The sequence below is a fragment of the Dromiciops gliroides genome, chromosome 6 (assembly GCF_019393635.1).
Source record: "Dromiciops gliroides isolate mDroGli1 chromosome 6, mDroGli1.pri, whole genome shotgun sequence".
Classification (NCBI taxonomy): domain Eukaryota; kingdom Metazoa; phylum Chordata; class Mammalia; order Microbiotheria; family Microbiotheriidae; genus Dromiciops; species Dromiciops gliroides.
In genome coordinates, this window is record NC_057866.1 from 7376327 (window position 1) to 7391392 (window position 15066).

Consider the following 15066-nt stretch of genomic DNA (forward strand, 5'->3'; position numbering starts at 1 on the left):
GGTCACATGACAATGTCCTTGGTTGGTCCACTTAGTTCAACCTTTTTTATCATTAACTTGAAGGTATGATTGGCAGAGCAAGTCACATGAAAAAGACTGAGGATCTTGGTTGGCTGCAAGGTTGTCATTCCATTCCATTCCTGTGCATCTGTGAATTACCTTGCACAGGGCATTGAACTAAGCACTGGAGATGAGTCAGGAGGGGGATGAGGATGCCAAAAAGCCTAATGAGCTCATCCGCTGCAGTAGCAGAGGTATTGCCAAGAGCTAAGGAGGCTCTCCAGGGTGACCCCGGGCCCTGCAAGCAGCGGAAGAGAGCAGTGAGGGCCCCAGTCATTCACTTAGTGTCCCAGGATGATCAGAAGGAAGTGAGCAGTTGAACCCTTTGGCTTGAGTGTTTTGGAAAGCCCCTCGGGGCTTTGCTATTTAATGGTTGCCCACGTGGTCATGAAAGCACAGCCCTGGTGAATCTGCCCATAGGTATACATTTGTTAGTTTCCTTTCTCAATTTCCATCAAAGTGCAAGGGATGGGGCAGCTAGGTGGCCCAGTGGATAGAGCATCCGCCCTGGATTCAGAAGGACCCGAGTTCAAATCCGGCCTCAGACACTTAATAATTATTAGCTGTGTGACTCTGGGCAAGTCACTTAACCCCAATTACCGCACCCCCCCCCCCAAAAAAAGAGCAAGGGATGAGCTTTTCTATGAAAGACAGAGGACAGTGGGTACAGTGCAGTGTTAGGTATGGAGGGCTGCATCTTCCTGGTCCCCCAGGCTCCCAACCTGGTGTCATGCTGGACTCTTCACCCTCTCTCACCTCTGGATTTCACCTCTGCACCATCTCCCCTGATAGGGCCTGCTGGTGGGTCTGCCTCCTTCAAGTCTGTCCCTGGTCCACTCCATTCTCTATCCAGATATCCAAGTGATCTTCCTAAAGCACAGGTCTGAGTCATTTGCCTGTTCAATCAACTCCAGTGGCTCCCTATCATCTCCAGGATCTAATAGAAAATCTACTGCTTGGTTTTGAAAGCCTTTCATAACCTCCCCTTTCCTTCAACCCAATGAAGTCATCCAGCCATGACCCTTTATTTTAGGCATGAGGACAGCGAGGCCCAGAGAATCAACTGGTTTGCTCAGGGGCACAGAACTAGAAAATGATAGATCCAGTATTTGAACCTGGGTCCTGATTCACAAACCATCTCTCCTCTAACTCAGTTTCCTTCTCCATAAAATAAGGCTAACAATATTTGCACTACCTTCCTCTTAGGGCTGTGGTCATTAAGTGAAATCATAGACTCACATACACCCACACAGTGTTTTGTGAACCTTGAAGCATAATATAATTGTAAATACTTATTGTTATTGTTTTTACCAAGGTTAGTGTGCATTTCCTGCTGAATGGGGACTAGGAGGAGGAAGGAGTGGAAAAATATTAGTGGGAAGGGGTCAAGGAGAGGGGAACAGGGAACAAATTAGAACTTTGCTGGTTGCCAAATGACAGAACAAAATATGCTTTTAAAATCATATCTGGATTCAATTATCCTGGCATTTTGTGTTATAGCTGTCTTCTAGCATGAAAAAAACAAGGGTCGGAGAGGTGGTGAGTGGCCCAAGGTCACACACACAGCTTGAGCCAAGCCAGGCCTCAGAGCCAGCAGGGACAGTCACATATAAGGCCTGATTTTTTGCTACAAATTTGAATTTTTTCCTCCCCCCCACCAAAGAGAACTAAACCACATTCCCCCAGTCTCAAAGAGGATGAACTGAAAAACCCTCAATTAAGAAATCAAAGCTCAAAGCAGTGCCCAGTAACTTGGGGAAAGACCCCCAGGGAGTAAATCAATCAGTGCCCCGGCTGGGGGTGGGGGGAGGCTCCCTTGGCTGGCAGCAACATGGTCGCCCTGGGCCGATCTCCAACAGCTAGCTCTTTGCAGGGTCGGAGCTCCTGAGAATTTCTCTAATATCCTTAATGAGGCAACTTCTCTGCGTCCCAGGGGGGCAGCAGTCCCACAAAAGCTACCCTGGCTTTTCACAGCTCAGCTGGGCAGGAATCAGAAAAGAAAGGAGTTATTTCACTGTGCAGTCCGCCCCCCCCCCCCCCCACGGTTTCCCTCTTCTCCTTGGGAGATTTCCAGCATTCCTCCCAGATTAACCAGCCTCATGTCATTGGTTAGTAGGACAAAGGGGACCGTCACCTGGAAGGACATGGGCAACCAGCCCCACCTCACAACCACGGCCTTCTCAGAAATGGCCGATCTGCCCCAGAGACCTTGGGCTTCTGCCATCTCCCTCCCTAACTCCCACCCTGGGGGAAATGATCTCCCCTTGCGGGCCTGCCTCTAACCCCGCCTCCAGCTATGGAGTAGTGTGGAATGGGGGGTAGTCCTAGCCTAGGTCCATCGGGCCGCGCGGTCCAGCTTGCTGGAGGAGACCGCCAGGCATCTCTGTAACATGACACCTTTTTGGTATCCTTGGAATCTGGGGGAGGGGGAGAAGGCCCAGGTTTTCCAGGGCCTGGTTCAGCAGGCGGGAGGCCTGAGGTCTAAAAGCCGCCTTTGCTGACACAGTGTGGCAGAGGAGACCCAGATTAGGCCAGGGAGGGCACAGCCTCAACCTGGGTTCAGGGCGGGGGGGGGGGGGGGGGGGGAGAGAGCTCTGCAAACATCACCTTCGGCCTGGATCACAGATCATCTGAAAAGCAGGTCTATGGACGCAGGCCTGCCTAGGGGGAGGGCTGTGTGTGTGCGGTGGCAGTCTAGGCTTCCCCAGGCCGCTGGGTACCGACGGGGCCAACAAAGGGTCTGTGGCCACCCGCCTGGAGACTGCCCGACGCTTTGGCAGGGAGTCAGCACCCTGCGAGAGTGAACAGCGGTAGCTCCCCAAGCCTTGGCTCGTCTTCCCAGGGGTGCAGGGCCCCGCCCCACCCCGAAATCTCAGGAAAGCTCTGAGACGCAGCCCGGCTAGTGTCTTATGCTTCAAGGACCTCAGATGCCTCCCCTGGCCAGCCGAGGCCAGGCGGCTGAGGCAAAGTCTGAGCCACGCGTCCATCTCACAGACTGGTTAACGGGGCCTGGGCAGCGAGGAAAACCCAGCACCCTTTCCCAAGGTCATCCTGAACTCCTGCATGAGCAAGCCTCCTGTTCCCCCCACCCCCCACTCTAGCTGATGTCACTGGATTTTCGATGGCCCTAAAACAAGTGTTCAAATACAATCCTGTGGCCAGTGGGTCCCCTGACCTCTCCGCGGAAGTCTCCTCTGCCTGCCTTCCTGGCGGAGCCTTCTGGGAGCCCAGCGGGCCAGGAAGGGGGCAGGGAGCAAAGCCCCCACGCCCTTGCCCCCTCCCCTCCATCTTCTTCCTTTCTCCTCCATGCACCTTCTTCCCTCCCTTTGGTCTCACTCCTTTGTTCCTTTCTCCCCCTTCCAGTCCCTAGTCCAACTCTTTAACTCCTGCCCTTGCTCTCCTCTCCCCTTCGGTCTCCCTTTTTCACCTGTTTCCCCCTTCTCTTCCGGGCCCTTCCCCTCGCTCCCCTCCCCGTTCTCCTCCCCCCAGCGAAGCCTCTCCCCCTCCCGTCTCAGCCTTCTCTCCTCTAACCTTCCCTTCCGCTAACCCTTCCCCTCCCAGCCCCTCCTTTCAGTTTCCTCCTCCACCTGTTCCCCTCTTCTGGCCTAGCCCCACCCACTCCGTTTTCCCCTCCACCTGTTCCTTCCTTTCCCTTTCCCCTCTCCGCCCCACCCCCCCATTCCGTTCTGCTCTCCCCTCCCCTCTCCTCCCCCCCCCTGTCCTCCGGCTCGGCCCGGCCCCGCCCCCTGTCTTCCCCTCCCCGCCAGGCTGCGGAGCCAGAGGCGCCGGGGGACGGTGCTCGCGCTCTCCCCGCCCCCTCGTCGGCGCCGGCCGGTCGTTGGTTGCGAGGTGGGCCTCGGGGCGGGGCCTGTCTCGCGGCCACCAATGGGCGCGGGCGGGCTGTGACGCCGCGGGCGGCGGGGGCTCCTCGTGCCGCGCGCCGGGAGGTGTAGGCAGCGCCGAGCCCGCGACCGCCTCAGACGCGCCGACCGCCGCCGCCCGCGCTGCTGCTTCTGCTCTCGCTCCCGCCGCCACCCGTCGCCGCCACCCGTCCCCGCCGAGCCTGAGCCTGAGCCCGAGGCTGCGGCCGAGGCGCCCCACGCCCCTCCTGCAGGCCGGCCGGCCTCCCCGCGCTGCGCTGCGGCCCCTTTGTGCCGAGCCCCCGGCCCCGAGCCCCCGGCCCGGCCCCTCAGCCCCCGCCCCACTGTCCCCGGCCCGGCCCCGCAGCCCCCGGCCCGCCCGGCCCGGCCCGGCCCGCTCCGGCGGCATGAAGACCAAGTTCTGTAACGGCGGCGAAGCGGAGCCGTCGCCCCTGGGGCTGCTGCTGAGCTGCGGGGGGGGAGGGGGCGGCGGCGCCCCCTCGCCCGGCGGGGGGCCCGCGCAGCAGCGCGACGCGGAGGCCGTGCTGGAGGCCGAGGAGCGCGGCGGGGGCGAGGGAGGGGGAGGCCGCTGCTGCCCGCCGCCGCCCCTGCCGGCGCCCGAGCCGGACGAGGACCCCGAGGACGCGGCCGAGGACCCCGAGGACGCGGCCGAGGACGAGGCCCCCGAGCCCCGCACCCGCCGCAAGGCCTATCTCTGGTGCAAGGAGTTCCTGCCCGGAGCCTGGAGGGCGCTGCCCGAGGAGCAGTTCCAGATCAGCGTCGTCAGGTCAGGGCCGGGGCGGGGGGGGGCATCCGCCCTACGGAGGGGGAAACTGAGGCCCCGACCCTGCGGGGGCCAGGAAGAGCATCCCGCCCGCCGAAGAGGAAACGGGGCTGTCGCCCCGGGCGGGAGCGGGGAGGGACAGAGCACCCAGCCTACGGAAGGGGAAACTGAGGCTCCGCCCCGGGGGACTTTTCCCGATCCCTTCCCTTCCGAGATCCCCCCGGAGGCCGGGAGGCCCGCGGCGGGCACCGTTAGTCCAGCCTCCTCCGCCCATTCAGGAGGCCCAGGGATGGGGGGCGGGGCCCTCGATGACTTGGAGCCTCTTAGGACCAGAGAGACCCGTAGAGCAGGAAGGGGCCCGAGGCATTCTCCAGCCTGGACCCAACGTGGCCCAAACAGGAACTGGGCTGGGGGTCCCCGAAGCGGGGACTGAAGGGGCTCGAACCTTAAGCCAGTCCTTGTGTGTTTCAGGGGACGCGGGAGGGGGAGGGGCAGCAGGGCTCTCTGGTAGCTTGGGTGTGGAGGCAAACGGGGTTACGGAACCTTCCTCTTCTGGGCAGCTGGTACGCCAGGAGAGCCCCCTTGGGGGGGAACGTGTGGCAGGAATGGGGAAGATTGGTGGTGGAACCTTTTGTTTGAGAAGTCTGAGACTGCCCGCAGAAAGGGATCTTTGCCTTATCTGGTGACCTAAGTCACTTCCCAAGGCCATTGCCTCTGGGGAGGCCTGCCCCCCCCCCGCTGGGAAATTCTCAGAATTCTAACACCCCTATTTGTGATCTTTAGAACTTAGGTCCGAACCCCCCTCCCCGCTTAGATTTCAGAGCCAGAAGGTGCCCGGAATTCAACCCCTTAATTTTATGGAAAGGGAAATTGAGGCTCAACGGAGAAGGAACCGGGCCCAAAGTCACTCAGGTTATTAGAAGTAATCTCAGATCCAGCTCTTTTTCCTTATGTGGAGAGGTGTCACTAGGCGTTGGCTCTCAAAAGTACTTTTTAAAAACCTTTATGAATGTTTACCTCTTTAGAGACAAGGGCATGTTTAAAGGGAAAAGGATTTTCTTAGACTAGTCACATTTACTGTAAAATCATGAAACAAACAGAAAGCTGTTTGTTGTCTTGCGCTTGTTTATCCGTGGAAGAAGGCATGTCCTCAGTATTGGTTGTTTTGGCTTAGAATCTGTAGCTTTTATTTAAAATCTTGAGGGTGGTTTGTCTTGTTAGGGGATCCCTGAATTCTTGTATGGTTAGGCGGTGAGTGTGTACGCTTTTCCCTTAAGAACACGTCAGCCTCTCAAGCTCCCACCCAGGTAGGCAGCCCAGTGGGCAGAGTGTGGAGGGAGACAGATAGAGAAAGCATCAAACCCTCTTGAGGGTGGGGGTAGCTGACACCCACGCAGAATCCCCAGGCCCACATTTAGTCGTTTCAGTTTCTGTGCCCAGAAGACCTTTTTACAAGAAAACTGAGAATGGAACACACGCAACTATCTGGCCTTCACTTCCTCTTTGTACCCCAAGCCGCTGAGGCCTTGCAGAATCTCCTCTGACAAGTATTGGCTAGTACTGAGTTTCGTTGCCCACCAGCTGGATTTTCTTACTTGTGCTGTTAGTAAACCTCCCTGGGCTAGGAAGTACATGGGAACAGAAAATCCCGGAGGGTGTCTGATCAATGGGAATACATTTCCCACCAGCCCCTAGCTTCCATTCACAGAGCAGGCCAAAGGGGCAAAAATGGATGGTCTAAATGATGGCAGTGATGGCTATTACTCCTGAAGAGGGGGCCTCCAGATTGGGGGGGGGGGGCAGATATCAGGCGTTTTCAGATGCCTGTGAGTCTGTCCTCACCTCTGATTTGAGGCCTTGTGGTGGCTACCTTGTACCTTTACATGAGAGGAAGAATGGATGATGGTATACCATCAGTCCATCATTGTAGAGTGAGGAGTTGGAAGGTCTTGGTGTACATTTATTAATTGCTTGTCACATCCCAGGCACTGTGCTAAGTGCTAAGGATCCAAAAAGAAGCCGGGCCCTACCACAAATTCAGTCTAACCAGGGAGATAAGAAGCAAACAAGTCTATAAAAATCAAGCTATGTGCAAGATGAATAGGGAATCGTTAACTGGAAAGGCTTCTTGGAGGAGTTAAAGGAAGCCAGGAGGTGGATTTGAGGAGGGAGAACACGCAGAGCTGAGAGACAGGAGGGCTTGTCCATGGAAAAGCCTGGAGCCAGGCGTCGTTGGGTGGAAGAGGTCACATGGGGGACAGGTGGGGGGGAGGTGATGAAGGGCCTTGAATGCCAAACAGAATTTTGTGTTTGATTCTGGAGGTCGTTGGATTGGGGAGGAGGGTGTGATGTGGTTGGGCCTGAATTTTAGGAAAATCACTTGGGTGACTGAATGGAGGCTAGACTGGAGTGGAGAGAGGATTGAGGCAGGCAGAACCCCAGCAACTATTGCGATAATCCAGGCTGGAGGTGACCTTGGGAGGGTCTGAGGGGGAGAGAGAGTGAAGAGTCTGGGGGGGGGGGCATTGCACCTGTGGGTTAAGGGGAAAGACGATGAATTCCGTTGTGGACATGTTGAGTTTAAAGATGTCTGGTGGGTATTTAGAACAAGATGTCCGAAAGGCAGGTGGGAGAGGTCAGCAGACTGGGGAAGGAAAGATCGATTCAAGAATCCTCAGCACAGAGATGGTAATTAAATCAAATCTGTGGGAGCTGAGGAGATCCCCAAGTGAAAGTATGGGGGGGGGGAGAGTATACAGGGAGAAGATGGAGGAGCCTGGGGAACATAGAGGGGACTCCCCCCTCTCTGGTTAGAGGGCATGGATCAAGCAAAGAAGACAGAAAAGGGGCTGGGGGTGACCAATGTCAGCGGCTGCGGACGGGTCAAGCAGAAGGAAGGGGGAACAAAAAATCGTTAGTAACTTTGGAAAGAGCAGTACTGATGTAATGATGAGGTCAGAAGCTGGATTGTAAGGGCTTTGGAGGGAGAGGAGAGACAGCCAGAGTGGGACAATACCATGATAGTTTTTGAAGTGATACTTCACAGTCTAATCTCATTAAGAAAATAGTAGGGGCAGCTAGGTGGTGCAGTGGATAGAGCACCTGCCCGGGAGTCAGGAGGACCTGAGTTCAAATCCGACCTCAGACACTTATCACTTACTAGCGGTGTGACCCTGGGCAAGTCACTTAACCCCAACTGCCTCACTAAAAAAAAAAAAGAAAAGAAAAGAAAATAGTAAGCTCCTATTGCCTGCAAAGTCCTGGGGATATAAAGATTGACAACATTCTTGTCCTCGAGGATTTTCTAGTCTAATTTGCTTCATGTCACACCATAGACTTATTTGGAGAAGATGAGATTATTGTTGTTCTTTTTTTTTTCAACTACATGTAAAGATAGTTTTCAGCATTCTTTTTGTTTGTTTTAAGGCAATTGGGGTTAAGTGACTTGCCCAGGGTCCCACAGCTAGTAAGTGTCTGAAATGAGATTGGAACTCAGGTCTTTTTGACTCCAAGGCTAGTGCTTAATCCACTGAGCCCCACCTAGCTGCCCCGTTTGTTGTTATTCTAGCTGTTTGGCTAAGAGGACCATGACTTCAGGAGGCTATGTCACAAATTGCACTGAATTGGATTGAAGTGAGGGAGTGCTGTGCAAGGTCACCAACCTCACTGTCACTTCCAGAGCCATCAGGATGACGGGAGGTGGCCCCAGATGTTTCTTTAGGCAGTTGGGAGTTGAGTAACTTGCCCCCAGGGTTACGGAGCTAGTAAGTGTCTGAGGTGAGATTGGAACTCCGAGTCTTCTTGACTCCAAGGCCCGTGCTCTGTAGGTGATAAAGGGGAGAAAGAGACAAAATAGTAGGAAGAATGAGATTTCCCCTGTTCCCTCAGGGATGAATAAGGGTTCTTTTTGTTGATTTTTGGTTTGAGGTTTTTTGGAAGTTCAGCTAGGCTGTGGTGATTGTATTGTGGTAGTTGGCTTTCTCTTTCTCTTGAAATTACTTTTTATTTTATCTGGGTTTTGTATTTCATCTCCTTGAGGATAGAGACTTTTCTTTTTGTCACATCTCACCAGCGCCGGGCTCAGAACCAGCACTTAAATGCGTTTGGAGTTGGTTAGAAACGGCAGGTTTGTGTGAGTTGGCAGGACTTCTTCCTTCTTGGTAAAGAAGATTATTAAGATGACCCTTCTGTGATAAGGATGGGTCTTTTGTTCTGGCGGTGCTAACAAAAGGAACATGGACTTAATTAGGATGTTTGGTAGAGTGCAGAAATCCTTGCAAACCCCAGGATTTCTCCATCATCTGACATAGTTCATGCTTCCTAATTGGATTGCATATCAGGAGCACGGATCCCTAAGTGCCAACTGGGCTGGTACGATGCTACCGCCATCTGAGCTTGACAAGAGATCGGTGGCTAGCCCTGTTTCGATCCAGAGTGTGTGACCTTTTGCGGTTGGTTAATAGGAAAGTGGTCTTTATAACCTGGTGATATTCACTGATTCCAGGTGCTGTTTTGTTTACATTTTTCATAGTAATCTTGGCCAGTATTGGTTCTGTTTATGGAGAGGCTTTACTTGTAGAACGTTCATTTCTTCTCCTTGGTATCAGTCCTGAGAGGTGGCAATCTTTGTTGCGTTTGAGACTTTTCAGTTGTGTCCAGCCCTTTGGGACCCCATTGGAGGTTTTCTTGGCAAAGATACTGGAATGGTTTGCCATTGCCTTCTCCAGCTCATTTTGTTTGCAAGGGTCACACAGCTAGTGTCTGAGGCCGGATTTGAACTCAGGTTTTCCTGATTCCAGGGCCCAGCACTCTTTATCCACTGGGCCACCTAGATGTTAATTAATAATATTAACCTCGTGCTTCTGTTTTCAAATGAGGTGTGTGGCTAGTTGTCACAGTAGCCACAAATTTGGGGCCTCGTGGAGTTTTAAGTGGCCATTGTAAGGGTAGTATTGCAGCTGGGTGGTGCAGCAGACAGGGCACCAGCCCTGGATTCAGGAGGACCTGAGTTCAAATCCAGCTCAGACACTTGACATGTACTAGCTGTGTGACCCTGGGCAAGTCACTTAACCCCAATTGCCTCACCCTCCCCCCCCCCCCCCAAATGTAGGAGGAATAGGCAGGAGACTAGAACAAGAGCAAAGCTTACAAGGGCAATGGAAAGCCTTCTGAGGAGCTTGAGGGAGCCCCTCTGCTGCTCCAGTGCAGAATGTTGTTTGGTCAGGGAGGAGCACGACTCATCGGAACTCCTGGGATGCACTGGACCCCGCTTGCCCCCTCTGGGAGGAGAGACAAGGAGAAATGCAGCAGGAAAGCCTGATGGATACTCAGCAGAGATTCTGGCCAGGGCCTTGGGTCTCTTTAGGGACACTTGAGATCCCCCTGCAGTCATGAGTAAAGAGGGCTCAGGGAAGAGTTCTGATTGGAAAGCTTTGGTCCGAAGGGTCCAGCATGTAGAAACCAGCTTACAGATTAGTTAACTAGTAAATCGGATCACACTTATCATCCAGTTACTTGTAATGGAGGCAGAGAGAGACAGAGAAAAGAGAACTTTACTATCTCCATCTTAACCTTTTTCTGAAAGAATAAAAATTTTAAAGCCATTTGTGAACTCTGGGGGAAGAAGCAAGAAGGAGACTTCAGAGTCAGCCTGGTCCATCCCCGTGTTGCGCAGCCCTGGCTGGAAGCCCCCAGGGGAGGGGAGAGGAGGGGGATGGGACGCTAGGAGCGAAATACTGCTTCCTGAGACTCCTGAGACGGGCCTTTCCACATGGGCATGACTCTCATTGTTTGAAAGTTGGACCTTGCCGCAGCAAGCAGGCCTCCAGCTGCCTTTCTCCCATTTCCTGCCCTCTGGGGCCAAACCAAATAAGCTTTTACATCCTTGAAAAGGATTATGGAAGGTTTTTGTTTTATGCCCCAAAGAGAAGAGAAGACAATCTGGGAAAGCTTTGAAAGTGACTGGCTGTCTTATATGTTGTACTTTGATGCACAATCATGGGGATTTGAGCTTCCTGCTCACTCTTCTGTTTTACTTTGTTCATGGAGAACACATCTCCAGGCCATGTGGAAGGAACCTTAGAGATGTAGTTTAGTTCTTTCATTTTACAGATAAGGAGACTGAGACCCAGAGAAGTTCCTTCTCCCAAATCAAATAGGAAATAAGGGGTAGAGCTGGGATGTGATCTTCCGATTCCAAATTCAGCTCTTGACACTTTGCTGTCCTTCCTCAACAGATTGTCCATGTAAGTACCCAGAGCATTTTGGTGTCTGCCACAATGGCACGCTGAAGATCAGGGCCCCACTACCTTTCTCAGACAGACTGCCGGCCAGCTATGTTTTCTCTAGCTTCTACTTGAAAATTTGTTTTTTGGTAATAATAATATTCTCACACAAGCCTGTGTAACACAAAAGATGCTAGTCACATTAAGTGAAATAGATAGTACGATACTTGACCCAGCATTCCCAGTCTGTCACCTCCTGTGTTTGCTATCCCACCTAATTGGTCCTATCCAGGTCGTGCTGTGAGCATGAGCCTTGCTGACACTAAAAGTATGGCAAAGTCCTGTTGTAAAAACGCTGGGTTTTGATTTTCTTTATGAACATGCCTTTTAAAATTCTCAAGGTGGTGAGTGAGTACCTCATGTTTCTACAGAAGTCTCCGCAGCTGCCCCCTTTTCTTTCTCACCAAATGAAACGGCCTCAATTTCATTAAGAGCCCTTTTCATCCCGTCTGGGCTGGCTCCCTCCATAGAGTACATTTACATCCTAGGGGCCTTTCCTTTCTCTCAACTCTTGGGAACCTGCCCTCCTTAGATCCCAGAGTCCTGCTAGACTCTGGCAGCCTGGGGTTCAGATCCCGATTATTGAATCTGCCTTCATCAGTTCATCCCCCTTTCAGGCAAGCCAGAACAATTAGCTGTTCCACTTCCGGCACAGTGAGTACTCAGGTGGATGTCCCCCTCTATGATTATGCCATGCTTGCATGAGCTCCACTTATCTCTTCCTTCTGCCCAGGTGGTCTGTAGTATACTCCAGAGGCAGTAGGGCTTCTTACTTTCTTCTTATTTAAAGTTTTGAGTTCCAAATTATGTGCTTCCTTGCCTCCCTCCTTCCTCTGCTCCCTCAGGCTGTAAGCAATCAGATATGGATTATGCAGGTGCAATTTTGTGAAACATTGCCATATTAGTCATTTTGTATAAGAAAACTTGGATAAAAGAAAAAAAATGAAAGAAAATGAACAACAGCATGCTTCAGTCTGTGTTCAGTCACAATCAGTTCTTTCTTTGGAGGTGGATAGTATGTTTCATCAATAGTCCTTTGGAACCGTCTTAGATCATTGTATTGCCCAAAATAGCCAAGTCATTCACAGTTCTTCATCGAACAATATTGTTACTGTGCACGATGTTCTCCTGGTTCTGTTCACTTCACTATATATCAGTTTATACAAGTTTTTCCAGGCCTTTCTGAAATCATCCTGCTTGTCATTTCTTATAGAAAACAATATTCCATTACAATCATATACCACAGCTTGTTTAGCCATTCCCCAATTGATGGGCATCCCTTTGATTTCCAGTTCTTAGCTACCCCCAAAAAGAGCTGTTATCAATATTTTTGTACAAATAGGTCTTTTTCTCTTTTTGAGGATGTCTTTGGGATATAAACCTAGCAGTGGTATTGCTGGATCAAAGAGTATGCACAGTTCTATAGCCCTTTGGACAGAGTTCCAAATTGCTCTCCAGAATGGTTGGATCATCTCACAGCTCCACCAACAGTGGATTAGCATCCCAGTTTTCCCACATCCCCTCCAACATCCAATGTTTTCTTTTTTTATTATAGTTTACATTCTGATAGGTGTGAGGTGGCACCTCAGAGTTGGGTTGGTTTGGGTTTTTTTGTTTGTTTTTGTGGGGCAATGGGGGTTAAGTGACTTGCCCAAGGTCCCACAGCTAGTGAGTGCCAAGTGTCTGAGGCCGGATTTGAACTCAGGTCCTCCTGAATCCAGGGCCAGTGCTTTATCCACTGTGCCACCTAGCTGCCCCCTCAGAGTTGTTTTAATATTTCTCTCATCAATAGTGATCTAGAGCTTTTTTCATATGATTATAGATAGGTTTGATTTCTTATTCTGAAAACGGCCTGTTCATATCCTTTGACCATTTTTCAATTGGGCAATGACTTGTATTTTTATACATTTGACTCAGTTCTCTGTATATTTGAGAAATGAGGCCATTATCAAAGATACTTGTTTCAAAAATTCTTTCCCAGTTTTCTGCTTCCCTTATAATCTTGGTTATATTAGTTTTGTTTGTGCAAAATCCTTTCAATTTTATGTAATCAAAATGATCTATTTTATATTTTGTATTGCTCTTTCTGTCTTCTTTGGTCCTCAGTTCTCTCTGTTCATAAATCTGACAGACTGTCCCATGCTCTCTTGATTTGCTTATGGTATCACCCTTTATGCATAAATCATGTACACATTTTGACCTCATTTTAGTATACAGTGTGAGATGTTAGTCTAGACCCAGTTTCTGTCATTAGGGTTTCTACCTCTGCTGCTCTTCCCCAATCTCATTCCTGAATACCCTCACAGGTCTAAACATCTCTGACCACCTCTTTTTATTTGGGAATCAGAGATACTGATTTCAAAGCCACATTTTAGTCACAAGTTCTCCTCCTCCAAGTCTCTGTGCTATACCTAGGAGGTCAGATGTTCCTGACGTGGTAGGATCTCTCGTTTCTTCTGTAGCATTCATACTTGGTGTGTTCGATGTGAGCAGCCACAGCTGTAGAGTTTATTGCTACTCTTCTCTTGAATTTTATCCCCTGTGAATTGTTGGGATTTTCGATGGTTCTCCTTACACTGTAGCTACCCGCTTTGCTATGGTTTGTTTCTCCCTCCCTTTTTCTTTTGAATCAGGTAAAACCATTTTGATTCAGTTAGCAAGACTCCTTGCTCTGTTTACCATCCCTTGTTAGGTATGCTCCATCCCTGGCCAAGAATATGTTGTTATTATCTTAAACTATATCCCAGCAATCTAAAGTCTTTTCTCAGACACCAAATTTTTAACTAGCCCTTCCCAAATCTCCTTTCTTTCCTGAAGCCTTTGCCTTCAATGGGCAACAGTGAGAAAAACATCAGCTGTCCCCTATAAAAATGGATATAGCACTTTCCCCATCTGGATTGTTTGAGTTGAGCGGGATCGGATAAACCCTTACTATAGAAAATTTTAAAATGGGACAGCTCATTTTGGAGCTTTTTGTTATTCAGTCATGTCTGGCTCTTTGTAACCACATGAACCATACTGTCCATGGGGCTGTCCAGTATCCTTGGCAAGGATATTGGAGTGGTTTGCCATTTCCTTCTCCAGTGCATTAAAGCAAAGAGAGGTTAAGTGACTTGCCCAGGGTCACACAGCTAGTAAGTGTCAAGTGTTTGAGGCCGGATTTTGAACTCAGGTACTCCTGACTCCAGGGCCAGTGCTCTATCCACTGTGCCACCTAGCTGCTCCCTTTTCTCACTTGTATAAATATATTTGGGGGGAGTTTGCCTATTTCCAAATTACTGTGTTAACATTGTTTTCACTTGTTGGTTCTCTTAAGTGAGAGGGGCTTTCTCAACTGAAAGTAAATAGATTTATTCACAAGAGACTTTCTAAAGTAGAGCTTAATAAGAACCTCTCAGATTCACTTGATTCCTTTAGGGTTTTGTAGACTTTTGTTACCTGGTGATAGGAATTTTCCTTCTGGCTGCTGAGGAGTGCCCAGGCTTTCCCACGGAATGTATTTCTACTTCCACATTCCTGTGATGTGGAATTTGAGCCAGTTGTTGCATGATAGGAGCCCCGTGGGTAAGCACACAGCCGGATTCGGAAATGGTGACGTGCCCTTTGTTGACTAGAAGAGCCTGCTGCTTCCACTGACCAGGAGAAACGGCTTGTTCCCTCAGACTTCCTGCTGACCAGGAGGCTGACTGTGAAACTCAAAATCTTTGTTTTGATTCTGTACTTTTATCAGTTGGATATCTTAGGGGCTTTGACCTACAAGATCATGGCGTAGTTCCTAAATTCAGGGTTTAGTGCCCAAATATTAGGCCAGAGGCTGCTCCTGAACTCTCGCCCCCATCTCTGTCACGGTGCCCTCCTATTCTGTCCCCTCTTTAGTTCCCAGGCGTATCATTTGAGTGTCTTTTGGAGCTGGCTGTTCTAACCTCAGCGTCATTGGCCCTTCCTTACTATTGAGTGCTTCAGCTATCATTAAAAAGTCATTGACACTTTCCTTCCGGGAGCCAAAGCCTATTGGGCAACAGTTCCAAAGGAGTCACTGTGTTCAGGCTCATTCAGAAAAGACAGTTCCCAGGTTGTC

The 15066-nt window shown here is 50.6% G+C and overlaps 1 protein-coding gene across 2 annotated transcripts in view; it reads left to right on the forward strand.

Annotated features, from left to right (window-relative positions):
• The first annotated feature begins 4055 nt into the window (after positions 1-4055).
• CHKA (choline kinase alpha) overlaps positions 4056-15066 on the forward strand; it is a 35911-nt gene continuing 24900 nt past the window's right edge. For both annotated transcript variants that reach the window (XM_043970079.1, XM_043970080.1), the window contains exon 1: positions 4056-4707. In XM_043970079.1, coding sequence (XP_043826014.1) covers positions 4328-4707 — 380 coding nt within the window. In that variant the 5' untranslated portion in view covers positions 4056-4327. The remainder of the gene's footprint in view (positions 4708-15066) is intronic.